This window comes from Rhinolophus sinicus, chromosome 9 (assembly GCF_057876585.1).
Source record: "Rhinolophus sinicus isolate RSI-liver-muscle chromosome 9, RSI-T2T, whole genome shotgun sequence".
Lineage (NCBI taxonomy): Eukaryota > Metazoa > Chordata > Mammalia > Chiroptera > Rhinolophidae > Rhinolophus > Rhinolophus sinicus.
The window spans coordinates 29,686,425-29,706,209 of NC_142509.1; the positions used below are offsets into that span (position 1 = coordinate 29,686,425).

The 19,785-nt window shown below is 45.6% G+C and overlaps 1 protein-coding gene across 4 annotated transcripts in view; it reads left to right on the forward strand.

The window, feature by feature from the left end:
* KSR2 (kinase suppressor of ras 2) overlaps positions 1 to 19,785 on the forward strand; it is a 354,663-nt gene that overhangs the window by 129,945 nt on the left and 204,933 nt on the right. For all 4 annotated transcript variants that reach the window (XM_019753947.3, XM_074321394.2, XM_074321395.2 and 1 more), the window contains one exon: positions 2,221 to 2,734. In XM_019753947.3, the coding sequence (XP_019609506.2) occupies positions 2,221 to 2,734 (514 nt within the window). The remainder of the gene's footprint in view (positions 1 to 2,220; positions 2,735 to 19,785) is intronic.

Consider the following 19,785-nt stretch of genomic DNA (forward strand, 5'->3'; position numbering starts at 1 on the left):
TGGGCACACTGCCGTCGAGAAGGTACCCAGAAAAGGGACCTAGGAAAGTGCCTGCCCTAACTTAGATGGTATGGATTGGAGCCTGTACGTTTGGTAGTGTTTGACTCTTACGCTTTTCCACCTCTCAGCAAGGAGGATGAAGAACGGCTGCCCTTTGTAGCTTGAGAGTCTGAACATGTAACCCAGGTTTGTATTTGCCCTCTCGATACAGCCAGGGAGCGAAGAAATGTTAATGCATGATTAGATTTATTTTATTTCTTGATTTAGCTTATGTCAGGCTTGAAAACCAAAGTTTTATTCATGACAGTGGGGATTTTTTTTTTTAATGTCTCCATTTTTTTCTAATGAACTGTTGCAAGACTTAAAAACACAAGCCCCTTCCCCTCTCTATGCTTTTGCCCTTCCCGTCGTCCTCCCTGCCCCCCACCCCTGCCATGCTCTCTCCTTGGCTCGTAGCATGACCGTCTCCTTCTTGTCATCAGCTTAAATGTCACTCCCTTATAGGAGGCTGATCACTCTTCCTAAAGTGAGCCCTCCTCCGCCCGCACTCTGTTATTCTTAAGTTTTTCATTTGAAATTTTTATTGGCCTACTTGAAGAGTCACATGCAATGATAAGAAATAATAGAGAGGTACCTAGTCAGCTTGGGCTGCTGTAACAAATACCGTAGACGGTGTGGCTTACACAAAAGACATTTATTTCTCACAGTTCCGGAAGCTGGACGTCCAAGATCAAGGTGCCGGCAGATTTGGTTCTTGTTGAGGATCCACTTCCTGGCTTGTAACCAGCCACCTTCATGCCTCAGGTGGCCTTTAGTTGGAGCTTTTGTCCCCTCATCTCCTTATAAGAGTGCTATTCCCATCATGAGGGCCCCACCCTCACGACCACATTCAATCTAATTAACTCCAAAGCCCCACTGCCACATACCATCACATTGGGGGGGGTGGTGGTAGGATTTCAATGTATGAATTTGGCGAGACAGACATTCAGCCCATAACAGCTCCCTTGTACAGTCTGCTCAGTTTCTCCCAATGGTAACCTTTTGCAAAACTACTGTATGATACCACAGCTAGAATATTGATATTCATACAGCCCACTGATCTTGTTATTTCCCTAGTTTTATTTGTTCTCGTGTGTGTGTATGTACTTAGTTCTGTGCAATTTTATCACCTGGGTGGGTTCACGCATCCACCACCACTGGGGAGACCCTGGACAGTTCCAACACTACAAAGTGCCTCTTGTGTTGTCCTTTTATAGCCACACCCATCCTGTGTCCTCCTTCCTGTGTCCATCATGCCTAACCCCTGACACCCACCAATCTATCCTCCATTTCTAAATATTGTCATTTCAAAAATGATATGTCAGTGGAGTCAAGCTTTGGGGGCTGGCTTTGGTCGCTCAGCATAGTCTGCAGCATCCCCACGTTGCTGAGTCCCTCAATAGTTCATTCCTCTTTGTGGCCAAGTGGTTCTATGGCTTGTACGCACCACGGTTTGGTTAACCATTCACCATTGCCAGGACGCTTCTGATCATGTCATTCTGTTGGCTTCCCTCCCAGCGCTGACATCAGCTACAATCCTTTCATGAGTGTGTTCTCGTGAGTGTCATGTCAGCAGAATGGAAGGCTAGGGACCAGGGCCCGGCCTGGGTGTGGTTTCTTGTGCCCTTTCCAAGCACAGCACCTGGCACATTCAGAAAGTGCTGGTTGGATGAATTCATGGAGGACACTGTGAGGCATAGATCGGGAAGCGTGCAGTGGCAGAAGGGTGGCCAGGGAAGGACCAGGGGTGAACTTGACTTCTGCAGAATTCATGCATCTCACCTGGGGGTTAGGTATTACAATTGCTATGGAAGGGAAAGATTATCCTTGAAAATCCTTTAAATCGCCTTGGGACCATTGGAACTACGACCGTTGGAAGCTTAAAAGGCAAGAAGTAACTCTTCGCTTCTCAGGACATTTCAGATGTGGGCTTCTCCACCTGGGACAGTGGAGGGCAAGGCTGTTGAAGGGGGGTTTATGATGAGAGGGCCGACAAAGGCATTTCATTCTCTTTTGGGAGAGGCCATGTGGTGTGGTCGAGTTTATGTAAATGTGCACACAGTGTAGCGCGCCGATGTTCTAACCTGCCGAGTGTACCATGCGTCCGTCCGTGCAGATGGTGTAACTCACCTGGCTTTCTCGGGCCTGACCCATGTCTCTCTGCTCCTTTGTTCCAACTAGGGGGCAACCTTTCTAAACAAGACTGGACCATCCAGTGGCCCGCCACGGAGACGGGGAAGGAGAACAGCCCTGTGTGCCCGTCGGAGCCAACCCCGTGGATCCGCACCCACCTCTCCCAGAGCCCCAGGGTCCAGTCCAAGTGTGTCCAGCACTGTCATGCTGGCCCCACCCCCGGGACCCCCGTGTACACCCACGTGGACAGGCTCACCGTGGACGCCTACCCGGGCCTGTGCCCGCCACCGCCCCTGGAGTCGGGCCACCGTTCCCTGCCCCCATCACCCCGGCAGCGGCATGCGGTCCGCACCCCGCCGCGCACCCCCAATATCGTCACCACCGCAACGCCGCCTGGCACACCGCCGCCCATGAGGAGGAAAAACAAGCTGAAGCCCCCGGGGACCCCGCCACCTTCCTCCCGAAAGCTGATCCACTTGCTCCCGGGTTTCACGGCCCTGCATCGGAGCAAGTCCCACGAATTCCAGCTGGCTCACCGCGTAGACGAGGCCCACACGCCCAAGTAAGTGCCTGCTGGGAGCCCTGGGATAGCTGAGCCTGGGGCTGCCAGGGGCTTGTGGCCCCAAGTCAGGGAAGCCTCCCGTCGACTTGTGTGTCCCTCCTCCAGGTGAATGAAAAGTGTTGTTTTTGTTTGTTTTTGACTGAGGGCCCGTGAGAAAAGGAATAGAATGGAATTTTCCAAAAAGGACCCTTCTTAGCACTAATAACAGTCTACAGTAGGGGTGGGCACACTGTCATCTAGGGGCCAAATCTGAATTCATTGCGACACAGCCAAGTTCATTCCTGTGGGTTGTATCTGTGGCTGCTTTCCTGCTGCGATGGGGGGGGTTGAGTGCCACCCACAAAGCCAGGAATATTTACCATCCCGCCCTTGACAGCGTTGTGTGCCAACCCCTGCAGGGTCTGTTCTAGTGCTCCTCTTAGAAATAGGATGTGAGCTGCAGAGGCAACCCTGCATTTCCTAGTGGCCACATGAAAAAGAGCAAAAGAGCAAAAAGAACAATAGAGAAAAAGCAAAAGAGCAAAAAGAACAAAAGAGAAAAAGAGCAAAAGAGCAAAAAGAACAAGTGACAGTAATTTTCATAATATGTGTCATTTAACTCAATATATCAAAATACTATCACTTCAACATAGAATTCGTGTAAAATAGTATTACTGAGATAGTTTGCATTCTTTTTTTCCTCCTAAGTCTTCAAAATCCAGTGTGTATTTTACACCCACAGTTCATCTCCATATGGACTGACTGCGTTCCAAGTGGGATGGCTACATGGGCCAGTGGCTACCGTCCTGGATGGCGCTAGACTGACCCTGTGCATGCGACATGCTCAGGGATTATAACTAAGAGGCATGTCCAGGTCTGCTTGGGGTGGGGGTGGCTCAGGGAGTGGAGTTATGGACTGTCAGAGCAAAGTGTGGCATACACAAGTTTAGGGTTGGGTCGTAGGCACCCAGGGGAGAAAGTCATGAAAGCGGGTACAGTGTGTGCCTGGCTCTGGTGTGGGGGCTCTTGCTGCCAGCAGAGGGTGACACGGTATCTGTGGCTAATGCTGGCTACATGGGGAGAGTCGGGCGGGTCTCTGTAGTGCCCCTCAGAGGCTAACTGTGGCCTTGGTCCTGTGCATTCTTTTGAGGTTCTCAGTGTTTTTAAAGATGGGAAGACATGCTAAACAGGGTTACAAACGTGGGTAGCAAGTTTCAAATATTTACATTTAACAAGATTGCAGTTAAGGCACAGAAGATGAAATGATTATGCATAGTCTTATTAGGAGATATGGTAACGAGTCTAAATTCGTTGTGTGTGAAAAGCCCAGACCCACGCTCTGGAAGTCCTGCAGCTATGATGTAGGGGAACAGTGGGGCGCATGACATTGCAATTCCTGTGTGTGAGGGCCCATCGAGGGCTGAGGCCGGCCAGAGACCCCACAGGGCACTCTGGCATGAACCAAAGGCAGGCAGGGCTGGCCCAGCCTTTTGTAGGGAACGTGAAGTGCAGAGGCCCTGGCTGAACCTGGCCTTCACTCTGGCTTCTTGTGACATTGCAAAGACTCTCAGGGATTTCCCCTACCCCACATCTGTGCGCACTCACCTTTGACTTGGGCATTTATCCAGAATTGGCTAGGTATTCTCCAGGTGTAGGTAGAATACCTAGCGCCATTGAGGGGAGGGCAGTGATGGCTGTAGGCAGTGCCCATGGCCTTAGTCAGTGGTCAGTGGGCCTGGGGGCATCTTGTGGTAGTTCCTCTTTTGTACCCCCTCCCTGTGCAAGCAGCAAGTCCTGTTCCCTCCAGGGAGCTGTGTAGCCTCCATTCTTGGGGCAAAAGTGACCATTATGCTGAACCAATGACACCAAGAAAAGAGTAGGAAAGGGGGCAATGTGTGGGGGCAGTTACACAGAAGGGCTCAGGGGTCTGCCCCAATCTCAGGCTCCCTCCTTTGCTGCTGTCCTCCCGCCTCGAGCAGTAGAGAACCCACGTTCCCGTGACATGTTAATTGTGTGACACAGTGCTGCATGAGCGCTGGTGAGGGTCCCAGGACTCTCTGGGACACACACCCAACCTCTCCTATTACCCGTGTCAGCCGTCACCCTTCAGGGGGTTCAGAGTAGCACCCTCCTGTGAGGGTCTCCCCCAATTCAGCCAGTGTTTCCTGAACTCTCCTACCCTGTGTGGCTGAATCTAAGACATTGTGAGATGCATCCTGCCGCAAATGTAAAAATATGTGCGTCTTCGAAGTGATGAAATGTGGTATGTTCTAGGCTCTGGACGAGTTGGTGGGGTATCATGGAAAGATACAAAAGACAAGTCTTGGGCCTCGTGAGAACTGATGTTAATCAAATAACCGGAGCTCCATTTTTAGTGCTTTGACAGAACCGCCATACTGTTTTCCACAGTGGCTGCATGAATTTACATTCCCACCAACAGTGCACAGGGTTTCCTTTCCTCCACATCCTCTCGCCAGCATTTGTTGTCTCTTGTTATTTTTATACTCACCATTCTGACCGTGTGAGGTGATGCTTCACTATGGTCTTGACTAGTGTTTCCTAATGAAGAGTGATGTTGAGAACCTTTTCATGTCCTTGGTGGCCATTTATATCTCTTCTTTGGAAAAATGCCTATTCAGGCTTTTTGCCCATGTTTTAATCAGATTATTTGTGTGTGTTTTTGTGTGTGTGCTGTTGAGTTTAGGAGTTTCTTATATATTTTGAATATTCATCCCTTACCAGACACATATTTTCTCCCATGCTGTAGGTTGCCTATTTATTTATTTATGTTGTTTTCTTTGCTGTGCAGAAGCCTTTTAGTTTGATGTTGTCCCACTTGCTGAATTTTACTTTTGGTTGCTTGTACGTTGGGGGTCAAATAAAAAAATAATTGTTGCCAAGACCAATGTCAGGGAGCTTTTTTCCCTATTTTTTCTTCTAGGAGTTTACAGTTTTAGGTCTTACATGTAAATCTTTAATCCATTTTGAGGTAATTTTTTTTTTGAATGGTGTAAGGTAGGGGTCCAAGTTCATTCTTTTGCATGTAACTATCTAGTTTTCCCAACACCATTTATTGAAGTGATTATGCTTTTCTTATTGAGTATTCATGACTCCCTTGTCAAATATTGTTATGGTTTATTTACAGGCCCTTGATTCAGTTCCGTTGGCCTTCGTTTCTGTTTTTATGCCAATACCACTCTTTCAATATGAGCCTTTCCCGAGACCCCTATGGGATTGGTTTTGTCACGATAGGGCTGAATTGCCCACTTTCTCAAGGTCTTCCAAATGAATTGGGCCAGGCTTCAGTGTTTTTTGAAATTGTATATCAGGATTCAGGCGAAGTTCAGCTTTGCTCATCAGGCTTCTTCTGCCCAGTTTTGCAAGCTCAACAGTTCCCCACAGAAGGTATTCCCTGGTTCACCTCATGCTGGAGCTTCATTGCAAGAAGCCAGCTGAGGAGAGCTGCAGAGTGGTCAGTTTGGTGATGTGGACGATGCCATGTGACCACTTGGCCTGAGACCGTGCCCCCAGATCATCAGGGACCTTTAGGACACTTGAACTTTGAGCATTAAAAAAGATCCAAGTTAGAGAGAACGATACCCTGCCTGGACTTGTGTGGCCAGGGGGAACGGGGTAGAGATGAATTCTGAGCAGGAAGATTAATGAAGAGTTTATGGAGAGAAGACGTTGCGTGCTAATAGGTAGATGGGTAACATTGGCCAACATTTACCTTGGTCTGAGCTCTTCCTGGTACTGCCAGGAAGTAGCCTTGTGACCGTGGATTTAACCTCTCTGAGCCTTGGCTCTCTTTTCTGTGAACCAAAGAGGTTGGAATATATTGACGTTTTAAAATCTATGGTCATGACTCATTAGTGAACGGCGACATCATTTTCGTGGGCTGTGACCAGCACTGAAAACGTGAAATGACAAGGATGGTTCAGGTGGTGTTTATCAGATGGTCTATTTGGGTTTCATTCCTGTCCTCGATGATATCTCATGGGCATTTTTAGAAAGACTATGGCAAGAAAACAAGAAAATATTATAATAGCTATAGCATGTTTCTCACCTCATTGGGAGCCTTGCAGTCTAGGTGTGTTGGAATCTACCAGAACAGCTGGGCTTGTTCTTAGTCAAAAACATTTATCCTGCTTTCCTTTTCCCTCCCTCCCTTCCTCTCTCTCTCCCTTCCTTCCTTCCTTTCTTCTTCCTTCCCTCCTTCCCTACCTCCTCCTCCCTTCTTTCCTCCCTCCCTCTGTCCTTTCTTTCTCTCTTGCTCTCTTTCTTTCTTTCTGACATTTGAGCTTAAGCACGTAATTTTACTCCTATGTCTTTACTAAACACATGCATACACACACACATACACATAAAGGGAAAAAAGATTCCAGTCGTCCCCCCGTACCCACAGTTTTGCTTTCCATGATTTCAGTTACATGCAGTCAACTGTGGTGCGAAATATTCAATGGAAAATCCCAGAAATAAACATTTCATGTGTTGTAAATTATGCACTGTTCTGAGTAGCGTGATGAAATCTGGCTCCATCCCACTCTGTCCCACCCAGGATGCAAACCATCCATCCCTTTGTCCAGCATTTCCATACTGTGTACGTTCCTCACCTGTTAGTTAGTAGCTGTCTCGGTTATCAGATAGGTTATCAGACAGACCACACTCACGTAACTTTTGTTTACAGTCTGTTGTTGTAATTCTATTTTATTATTTATTGTTGCTAATCTCTAACTGTACCTAACTTATAAATTAACCTTTATCATAGCTATGTATATAGGGGAAACAGTGTATATAGGGTTCAGTACTGTTTGCAGTTTTAGGCATCCACTGGGGGCTTTGGAACGTATCCCCCACGGATAAGGGGAGAGAACTGTGTTGTTGTTTTCCAAGGTGAAAGTTAAAAGTAATACTTGATTTCTTTGGAAATTGAGACAACACAGGAAATATGATGAAGAAAGTGGAAAGTATATACTGGTCCTTTGTTTTACACACACACACACACACACACACACACACACACACACACACACAGTGTATTCTCAACAGGGATGAAATCACCCCCAGTGGTGCAAAAATTGGGTCTTGGGGGAGGGAGACAAGAAAAACCAAACAAACAACTTCTTGATATTGCAATAGTTTGTGACCTTCCAAAGAGCCATCTACATAAACAGATATATATATATATATATATATATATATATATATATATATATATATATATCTGTGGTGTTAATATTTCACTGGGAGTTGGGGGGTGATGATTAGGAAAAAAACATCTAAAAAGTTTCCTTGATGGGTCAAAACGAAAAATAAAATGGTTGAGAAACACGGACATGTCTCTATGGATATAATCCTATAGATACAGTTATATATAAACATTCTTGTCAGTTTTCTCCCTCTGGCTGTGTGGCCACACTTATGTGGGTAAATTGGCACCAATTCCGTACAGTCAGCCATTTGGAAAATTAAGAGGGAGAGAGATCTCAGGGATTCTGGCCATCTTGACCTTTATAGTCCCAGGACCCCACGGCCACGGTGTTAGAAAAAGAAAAATGTAATAATTCTTCTGTGTGCAATGAGTTGTCTGTCTGTAGATTCCTCCATTTGTCTGCCCGTGATACAAATGACTTTCTCCGGTCAGAGCCTCTGAAAGGGTAAACTGGATTTCTGAAAACTGATCACATTTTAAATGCGTCGGAGAAGCTTGGTATTAAAAGGGAATTCTGTTGTAAATCCCCCCCCCCACACACACTTTTTTGCAAATACTTAAAAAAGCATTTTTGTTAAAAATAAAGCTAACATACAGTCTATTAGTTTCAGGGGTACACCGTGGTTATTCTACATTTATCTACTTAAAGAAGTGATCGCCATGATAAGTCCAGCAACCATCTGACTCTGTACTATGCTATATCACAAAGTGAGTGACTATATTCCTTATGCTGTAGGCAAATACTTTTTAAAGGTAGTTTTCAGTTACAATTTTGTTTTCATTACAGAAATAATTCCTAGCTTCATCTTTATTTTGGAAGGACAAGCAGTAGAAAATGTAAGCCATGCAAGATCCAAGTTTTTCCCTTTGCTATAGAGAACAACTAAAACTGCTCTTAATACTTCAGTCAGAATCCTGTCTACATATATAGTGTTTGTATGTACATAAATAATAACGGGGGTGCCAAAAAATATATACATGGGACTTGTGTTCGTCTTTCATTATCGGTATATATGATTATAATTTTAATACAGTTTTTTCCTTTCTTAAAATGTGTATACATTTTTTTAGCACTTTCTGTATATCTAGTGCCCTTTCTTCTTAATACCGTGTTTAAGACCTCACTGGAAATAAGACCTAAGCAGAAAAGAAGCCCTACCATGGTTTTTCAGGACGCTCGTAATATAAAATAAGCCCTAATGCGTCTTTTGGAGCAAAAATTAATATAAGACCTGGTCTTATTTTGGGGGAAATATGGTAGGAACCACACTCTATGCATTTACTAATGTGACTTGCCTTTGTTCGTCCTGCCTAAATATGAATATTCCATTTCTGACCTCTCACCTGTTACCCCTTTTAGAAACTCTTCTATTTTCCCCAGAGCACATTTAGAATGTTCCTTTGTGCGTGTCTCTGCTTTCAGACCTCTGTATTGTTTATGTATAAACACATTTCACCTCTGCCCTTCTGAGGGAGTGTGTGAAAACCCTCCGCTAGCCTGGGAGCAAAGAGAACCAGGCTGGGTGAGACCCACACTCAATCCTCTCACATTCTCTTAGTTCCAACGAATTCAGATTTCTGTATCTGGAATCTGTATCGTTTGTAGCTTGAAGGAGAACAGCCTTTGCTCAGTGGATTCATTATGTAAATAAGACTTTGTTTATTTTAGAAAACTAATTATATGCAAGCAACTGCAACTCCCTGACACACATCTACAGATCATCTGCTAATTATGACAACGCACTCAATCGTGTGTTTGTAAGGGCAAGAGTGGAGTGATTAGGACGTCTGTAGTAATATGTTCATTACCATAGAAGGGCTTCGGTGGTGCTCAGACAGGGGGTCCTTTTAGGTTTAGCTGAGCATTCAGACACACGAGATTAACACAGGCCACACTTGACGTCAGATTGACCTAGGAGGATACAAGGCAGCATCAGGCGTCTCTTCTGCGGGTCTTCAGGGGCTCCTCTTTCTTGCCTCCATCTCCAAGTGGCAGTTCAGGTACAAGGTGATGAGCTCCATATTCAGCAGGTGGGAACCGTCCTGGCTTAGGGGACAGTAGCTCTTGTCACAGCTCCATCAGTGTTAGCGCCCAGGTCCCCCCAGGGAACATGTTCAGGTATGACCGTCATGGTTCAAGGATCCCCAAGGCTGTTGGATTGTATTTCAAGGTCATACTGAGAACTCCCCGGCCATAGGCAACCTACCCTCTAGAGGCAATTCTGCCGTAAGCTGTGTGGTCTCCTAACACAGTTGACATTTCCCCTTTAGCAGAGTTCAGAGGATCGGAGCCAGAAAGTCAACCCAAGGTCCAGTTCCTATTTGCAGAAGGTGAAACGGGTGTGGTCACCCTTTTCCACAGCTTTCTCTCTAAAAATCTTGTAATGTGGTCTTTGCGCCAGTTCACACCGCATGTCTTTTTATTTTGATTTAGTGAGGTGTTATTTTTTTATAATATGCATAAATATATAATGTACATTATACATAACATAATTTATAATTTTTTCTAAGTAAGATTCATGCGTATCAGGTTTGAAATGAAATGCTGTCATTACTTTGCATAGGAACGTTCTGTTCACAGCTCCTTTCGGCATTGACCTTGCGTTTCCTATCCTAGCTGGATTCCAGGACCTCTTTCCTAGGTGTGGGGCAAGGATAGGCCCTTCCCCTTATCGAGACCTCACCCTTCCCCTCACGCTCCTTCAGTCCTGCGATGAGTTGAGTTAGGCTCACGTAAAATAAGTTTGGCTTTCTAACTATCACAGGGACCACCTCATTGTATCTGCCCCGGAGTCTTGCAATAACAGCTCTGATGAATCATTTGTTGTCCTAGGCCTACTGACATAGCAGCTCTGAAGTTCCCTAATGGAAAATTAGCTCAACAAACTGCTTCTTTTATTATGAATTATTGTGGTGAGGTGTGCTGTGAGTTAGGTAGCAGGGCATTTCCTTGGAGGTGACTTCTTATTTACAAGGAATAACTGAAGATGTTATTCTGGTGAGATTTGTTCAGTTGTATCTTTTTGTTCACTCAGTGCCTGCCTCTGTCTCTTGTTATCTCTTTTGAAGGAGTGGTGAGTTTCCTAGGAGCCAAGGTGAGTCCCACAGTTGCTGCTAAGTAACCTTGTGACTTAGAAACAAGTCACGTAGAATTGTGGCTTCCATAGAGAGGAAACTGTGTTGCCGAAGGCTGGCGAGGGCCCACCTATCTCCCTAGGCCAACGCTGGATGCCACCTATAGCTTTGGTAGACAGATCCCGTTCACCCCAGGGTCCTCCTGTGTCTCTTCCTAGGGGCCATTTTTGGCCAGTGGAGCATATTTGGTCTGAGTGTAGAGCAGGCTGGAAATACCAGGGAGTTCATGCCTGTAGGAGAAAGCTTCCAACAGTGCGACAAGAATTAGTGCCTAAATATGCCCTCAATAGGGTCATTCTGATGTGTTCCACATACTTTCTCGGAGCCCCTCCGAGCTGAGCCCCAGTTGCCCACGATGGTACAGATGCCCCACAACACATCCATTATGGGCTTTCCTTCCTTCCCTGCCTCCCCTCTCCACTTTGTCGTGTTTCCTGGGACCGCCTCCCAAATATACTTCTTGCACCCCAAAACTTCTCTCAGGGTCTGATTTTGGGGGAACCTAAACTAAGACTAAGGAATAATGGTAATTGCGTTATGCTCTATACATAGCTGTGTGGAATACATTTTCACTAAATGAAAAGGTTTGTTGATTGAATGATTGTTATAATCATATGAATGGTAGCTGTTACTATATTAAATTACTTGTTGTATGCTGGTACTTTAAGTGGTTTATTGTATTTTATCCTCTGACATGCCACTTTACAGGCAAAGAAATTGGCTTTAAGAGAGAACGTGACTTGTCCAAACTCATCCAGACTAGCAAAGTATCAGAGATGGGGTGCCTTCTCACCCAAAGTCCATGGTGGCATTAAGGGATGGCACGGGCTCTGAAGCCAGGTTGCCTGAATGGAACACAAATTCAACAAATATTTACTGGGCCTTTCCCTGGACCTGGCACTGGGATATAGCCCTGAGTGTGCAGGCAAATTCCCCTAGTCAGTGTCAAAAGTGCTAGAGTAGAGAAAGATGGAGAGTTTACAGCATTGGTCACTTTACATTTTTGACCAGACAAAGGAGTGCATATTTTCCCTGAGCAGAAGGGAACGGTGTCAAGGAAAGCAGAAGTGAATAAGTGACTTTGGGTGACATTTTCATGGGATCTTGTGGGGTCTGTTTGAATTGGCTGGGCACAGATGATGAGGAGAAATCTCTTTTTGACCTGATTCAGCGATGGTCAAATGACCAAAGGTAGGGTTGGCGTATGTGGTACCTAGTACAAGGCTGTCCATTCCTCCTTCACTTCCACAGGCAGGCAGTTTTCATGGACTCAGGTGTGACCTCAGAATCCTTCCCAACACGACACTCTGGGACAGTCATTATCTGTCAGTCAAAACTGGAATGTTCAGTTAATTTGATTTCCGTCCCTTTTCAAAGCCCTTCATTCCATTGATTAGAGCCAATGATTCTTCTGTTGGTGGGGCTGTGACTTAGAATATGAAACAAAGGTAGGTCAGACAAAGCTGGGGGGGGGAGAGCGTGTCATCCTTAAGCTGTTAAACATATTTCTTAGCTACTGTTATAGGGCATCCTATGGTTTTACGGTGTTCTGATGATTTTCTAGCTGCATTTTCCCCAAATCATCCAGAAGTGTCATCTGACAGGCTCGTTGTTTATACCAACCAAGAGCGGCTTAGCTCCAAGTGGAATGATACATTTTTCGGGGCACTGGTATCTCGAATACATAATTATAGTTATTGTTATTACCATAATAAAAGGAAGAGCATTAGAATTAGACTCAGGATTGAGGTGCCTGTGAATAAAAGCTCGTCTGGTGTTCAGGACACGGCAGGGTTTCCTGAGGGACTGCATTCTTTGAGGAGAATTTATGGTTCCTCTTTATCTCTCTTTGTGGTAATCTTGTTGTGAGTTGTAGCTTCTTTTCCCCTCTCGTTGCTCTGCCACTGGCAGGCGCCAGCCTTCTGGGAGGGCATGTCACTCGGTTGCCAAATTAAATGCCTGAAATCTGTTCACTCCAGAGGGTAGCCAGCCATTTCTGGAAAAGATAAAGAGAAGGCCCTGTTCTCTGTCTTGATTTTTTGACTTATTGGATAGAATTTGAAAGGAACCTTTTAGTGTGATAGATGGGGAGATATAAACATTCCTTCCAAGGCCAACTTCTCCACGGTGCACTGGCTCCGGGATGGCAGCCTGAGTGACAGAGGGCAGCCGCCCAGCAGTTTGATTTAAGATAATGGGGACCAGGATGAGGGCGTGACATCAGCATGAAGTGGAGCAGTCGCATGAAAGTGGGCAATCAGTGACGCCTTTGAAAGCCAACACAGAGGTTAGGAACAAGGCTGGGCACAGCCAAGACCCCAGAAATGCTTCCAGAAACTGGAGGTCATGATGAAGAAGCTACTTAAGGCCAACTGTGTGGCCTTAGCGTGCCAGTCGTCAGGTCGTCATGAAACAGTAATGACCATCCTTAAACAGGGCACTTCTAGGTTTCCTACTGGGTCACGGGCCAGTCCTGGGCCCACCCAGAGTGAAATCTGGTCCCACCTGTACCATTGTATGCTTGATGGAAGGATTTGATGGTTGAGTTCCATTCATTCATGCAGTCATTCATTCATCATACATTTTTTGCCTATATGGTGCCAAGTGCTATAGGGAATCTCTGGTGAGCAAATGCCCCAGCTTTCCAGAAGCTTACAATTGATCTTATAGTTGAAAAGAATGATACTTCAGCAGACTAAGACAGCAACGTGTGCTGAGCAGGATAAAGTGGTCCATGGGGGGGTGGGGGAGCTACCTTGGAAGAAACAATAGGGTTTAGAATACTGGTTTCACCTTGGAATAGTCTGGACCCAACTGTTGGTGAAACTTGCGTCTCTTCTCCCCTGTGTTTGGTCTGGGAGCAGTTCCCCAGGACATATGTTGGGGCCACCTAGTTCATTGGACAGGCTAATGCTTGGGCCGGCCCTCTTCTCTCTGTTCATCCCAGAGAAATAGTGCCACTGTACAGACAGACTCCTGGCCGAGTGGTCAACAGCCTGAATGAGGAGTTGTACTCTGTTCAGTGGTATTATCGGGCTCTCCAGCACAGCATCAAAACACTCACTCATTTGTTCATTCTTTCATTCTGTAAACGTATTATTTGGTGCTCGTAATACGCAGGGTCTGTGTGAGAGCCCTGGGATGCAGAATTGCACACACACAAAAAAAATGGTCTTCCTTTCAAGGAGCTCAGGGTTTAGGGGAGACAGACTGAAAATATTAATTTATAGCTCAGTGGCAGAAAGCTGTGGCATAGAGGGTCACCTGAAACACTCGAGGGAGCCAGGGACAGCTTCCTAGAGAAACCATCTTCTAAGACAGGAGTTGGAACACTTTTCCTGTAAGGGGCCAGGTAACAAATACATCAGGCTCTGCTGCCCTATGGTCTCTCTTGCATCCACCCAATGCTGCGTTTATAAGTGAAAGCAGCCATAGATGATATGCAAATGAATGTGCACGATGGTGTTTCAATAAATCTTTATTTACAAAAACAAGTGGTGGGCCGGATTTGGCCTTCAGGCTGTAGTTCGCCTAAGATGAGACCTGAAGAGTGAGTGGGAGTTAGTTAGGTGAAGAGAGAGGGAATAGTGTACAGGCAGGAGAATAACAGGTTGGGGAACTAAAAATAGCTGCGGGGCTGGACGTTAGCCTGTGTGTGGTATGGGGTGGGTGAGAAGGGAGGAGTAAGTGGAGCTGTTGAGCAATTTGGAGTCGATCCTGAACGTAGTCAGTAGGGAGCCTGTGGAAGGGCTCTCAGCGTGGAGGGGCATGAGTTGTCATGAGTCATTTTCCCTGAGGCACATTTTGGCCTCCAGACCTCAGTCCAGTTGCTCTGAGCCCTTTTAGTCCTGTTTTCCATTAATTAATTCTTCTAAGTATTCCGTGTGCCTTCCAGGACACAGGAGAGTGTGGCTCTGGTGACACAGCCGAATAGAAGTCAATGGGAGGTCATGCCATCTGCTCGTGGTGGCTGACAGCACCTTCTAGTGCTGCTCAGTTCCCCGCGTGCATCACCTCCGATGGCCTCCTGACCTCATAGCTCCCGCTGGACCCTGTTGGGACTCTGGAATTAAAAATGAACGTGGCCAGCGGCTGTCTGGTCTCTAGCAATGAGCTCTCCACCCCCTCCTCCTGCTCCCCTCAGGCTGGAGGTATTATTAACTTGAATTAATAGAGGAAGAATAAAAATATTAACAACTCTCTAGGCCTCCAGCTGGGGCCCCGTTCCACCAAGACCAGGGTCCCAGAAGCTGCAAGGGGAGCAGGCGAGGTTAATTTTCTAGAGTGGTGCTTCATGATTTTCAGGAAGCAGTCACCGACCCCTTCCTTCCAGCCCTGGTTATGTTTCAAGATCGTCATTTGTACATTAATTAGAGAGATGGCCTTTCCGTGACTGTCAGCTGAGTGAGGTACAGCGGAATCGGCTATGTCCCCAACCAACCTGGGTCCGAACCCCTGAGTCGGGGCCGGATGCTTCTGGGGGTGGAGATGGAGGTGTGGCAGGATATTACCTCATGGAACCTGAGGTTGGCACCCGCTTTGGTTACACTTTCGAAGACGTGGAGACTTAAAACATTTTCTTTTCAGTGACGTCGAGGAGGAATATCTAAGAAACATGTTTTTTGCTCAGGGAACATACAGATTCATTTTGTTACATGCTTTGTTTTGTAGAAAGTCTTGGTGAGGACCAGAGAATTTTCTAGTCTTCAGAGGGCTCTCAGCCTTATGGGGAAGTTAGGCGGGCTGTGTCCTTGTTCTGACAGGTTTATTTAGAGAGGCTCTCACAGATAAAATTGGCTGTGGTTTTCCTCACACCAAACTGACCTCCACTCCTTTCCAACTCTGCCTGCAGACTTTTATTATCGTGCAGGGAATAATAATCATAGAAACAGCTAACACTTATTGGGTCCTTACCATGTTATGGGCAGGGTGCTAAGTGTTTTACGTGTAGTGTCAGCTTCTACCCCTTCACGAGGTAGCTATTATCTCCATCTCTCTGTGGTAGTGAAGGAAACTGAGATATCAGGAGATTATTATATAACTCCCCTAAGATCACATCTTCCTACCTGGGGATTGACCAACTACCGCTTGAGGGCCAAATCTGGCCCACCACTTGTTCTTGTAAATAAAGTTTTATTGGAATACAGTTGTTCATTGACATATTATCTATGGCCGCTTTCATACGACTGTTGTAGACTTGAGTAGTTATGACGGAGGCTGTATGCCCTGCAAAGTTGAAAGTATTTGCTATCTGGCCCTTTTAGAAAATGCTTACAGAATCCTGTTCTTAGCTGATTAGTAGCAAATGTGATACAAATCTGACCCAGAGGCTAGAATCACCATCATACATACTCTAGGCTGTCTCTGTAGTTGCCACGGTCATGCCTGTCACTTGTGTATCCAACAGGTTTTGAGTCCCTATTGTTTTTCAGACCTCCTGGACCATGAGTTCTTTGAGAGTAGGGCCTCTGTCTTACTCATCTCTGTCACTTCTGTGCTTAACACAGCACTGGGTACACAAAGGTTCAGTGAATGTTTGCTGGAAGAATAAATGATGGCTGGATGGATAGATCGATGAATGATTTCCCCAGCACTGGCAATCATCCCTCCCAATTTTCAGTCTTGTTCTCTCCCTATTACATAGTGAATGTGAGAGAAGTTGCACAAAGAGGGCCCATGTCATTATGCTCCTTGAAGGCAGGGATGGAAGTGAGTGACACTGTCCCTGCTGAAGACACCTGCCTCGAGTTTCTAGGCAGAGTGATGTGGAAGGACCCGGCCAGTGCTAGAGAACCATCCTGTACTGTTCCTTTGGACCAATCTCTTAGATTTGTCCTTGCCCGAAATTCACATTCTGAATGTCACTAACACAGTATGATATTCAAGCAACGTTTACCGACCCCCAGGGCAAGCGTAGTCCTGCATGTGAATTCCCTGGGGCCCCTTCTCAGCTGCTGCAGTAGGTCTGCAGGAGTGGGGTGCTCGTTTGCTCAGTCCGTGGGAATTCCAGGGAGAGGCAGAGCAGCAGCCTCGTGCTCTTTAAAGGGCTGTCACGAGGCCAAAGTCATCGACATTGCACAGAAGTGTTTGTCAAATGCCAAGGTGACAGAAAATGAAGTCTCCAGCAGGGACCTTCTTGGTCAGTGAGGAATATGATTCATGTGGCGTTTAGCACCTAACGTCAAGGGTGCTGCTTACCGCGTTTCCCAAAAGGAAGCCAGCATTTGTGGAGCTGCACATCCTCCCATGCACGCCTCTCTCAGCCCCGTTAGCATTTTCTCCATTTCCCAGACGAGGAGATGATGGTGTAAACAGTTCGGGTTAGAAGCAGTCCCAGCACTTGAGCTCTGGACTGTCCAGTGCAAAGGTAATGATTTTGGCCTCTCCCCACGTTTGCAGTGACTGCCCCGCCCCCGCCATGGTTTGGGGGCAACATAGATGCCTTTGGCCTCAGGCTGCTACTTCTTCCCTGAGCCCTCAGGTGTCTGCCGCTCCCTCAGGCCAAGTCCCCAGAATTGCATGCAAGGCAGTGAGGGCTGCAGAGCCCTCCACGCTCCGAGCGTTTCATGGAGCTGAGGGACCTCAGGGGGCTCACTGTGTTCCGAGTTTCTCTCAGTTGTCCATTTCCGTTTTCAAGACTATTCCTGAAGTGTGGGAAGCTACGGGCTCGCTGGGAGCCAGAGGGACCTCTCAGAAGTTAATGTCCCATTCCAGGTTATAATGGACAGCAGCTGGCATGTCTGCCTGGGCCAAGCTAATGTGAGCAGCTCTGCAAACTTGACCTCCAGTGAAGAATTTATGAGTTTACATACCCATGGCGATTGCAGGTGTAACCAAATGACAAAACTTGCTGGAGGTGGGGACAGAGTTGCCCGTGTGTTCAAAGTTGGTCTTTTTCTCATATGATTCCTGGCCTTCACCATCTTCTTCTTCTTTTTACCTGCCTCTTATTGTGAAAGGGTCACATGCTTCCCAGTTTTCCTTTCTCTTCTCTTTAGCCTCATTATTTGCAGTTTTGAAGGTGGAGTATTCATTTACATACAATAAAAATACAGCTTTTATGTTCGCTGAGTTTTTAGAAACGTATATCCCCAGATACCCACCACCTCAATCAACATATAGGACATTTCTCATCCGCTCTGGAAAAGTTCCCTCATGCTGTCTTTCCAGTTATCTTCCCCACCTTGAAGGCAACCACTGTTGTGATTTTTATCATGTGGCTCGAGTCTCTCATAGAACCTCATATAAATGGAATCATACATTCAGTACTCTTTTGTGTCTGGCTTCTTTCACTCAACATGATGTTTTTAGAGAGTAATCTGTGTGGTTGTGTGTATCAGTAGTTCATTCTTTTGTATTCCTTTGTTGCTGTATATTAGTAATTTTCATTGTGTGACTACACCACAGTTTATTCCATTCTCACTGTATTAGTTTCTGAGTGCTGCTGTAACAAAATACCACAAACTTGGTGGCTTAAAACAGCAGAACTTTATTATCTCACAGTTCTGGAGGCTAGAAGTCCAAAATCAAGGTGTTGATTGGGTATTGCTGTCTCTGAATGATCTAGAGAAGAATTCTTCCTTGCCTTTTCCAGCTTCTGGGGACTCACGGCAATTGGTGTTGTTTTTTTTTGGCTTGTAGATGCGTCACTCCAGGCTCTGCCTCTCGCTACACATGGCCTTCTTCCTTCTGTATGTTCTCTCTTCTTATAAGGACACCAGTCATTAGATGTTGGGCCACTCTAATCCAGGATGACCTCATCTTAACTTGATTACTTCTGCAGAGATCCTATTTCTAAATAAAGTCACATTCACAGGTACCAGGGGTTAAGACTCAAAATATTCTGAGGACACAATTTAGCCCACTACACTCCCATTGAAGGGTATTTGGAGTGTTTCTAATTTGGGGCTACTGAGAATAAATCTGCTATGGACATTCCAGACAAGTTTTATTTTTTTGTCTACAAATGTTTACATTTCTCTTGGATAAATACCTACCAGTAGAATTCCTAGGTCACAGTGTACGTATTTGTTTAACTTTATAAGAAAATGCCAAACTGTTTTCCAGAGGGGTTGTACGTTTTACACCCCCACCAGCAATGTGTGAGAAGTCAGTGGCTCTGTATCAGTGGTTCTCAGCATAGACCAGTTTTGTCCCCCAGGGGACATTGGACGTTGTCTGGAGACATTTTTGGTTGTTATAATTTTTTTTAGGGGAGAGCGCTGCTAGCATTTATCACCTGGGTATAGACCAAAGATGCTGATAAACATCCTACAATGCACAAAATAGCTCTCCCTTCACTCTCCAAGAAAAGAATTATCCAACTCAAAATATCAGTAGTGCCGAGGTTGAGATACCAGGCTCTGTTGTCACTGTTGATATTGTCAGGCTTCTAATTTTATTTTGTCTAATAGGTATGAAGTGATATCTTATTGTGTTTTAATTTGCATTAATTAATTAATTACTTTGCATTTGCCTGATGACTAAAGGTGTTAAATGTCTTTTTGTGGACTTACTGGCCATTTCGCTCTCTTTCTTTATGTGAATCATCTGTTCAAGTCTTTTGCCAAGTTTTTAATTTGGTTATCTTGTTATTACCGTGTCAGATTATGTATTGTGGATATTGTCTTTCAATCTGTAGCATCCCTTATCACTTGCTATGGTTGTCTTTCAAAGAGCTGATGTTCTCAGTTTTAATGGAGTTCAATTTATCACATTTTTTCTT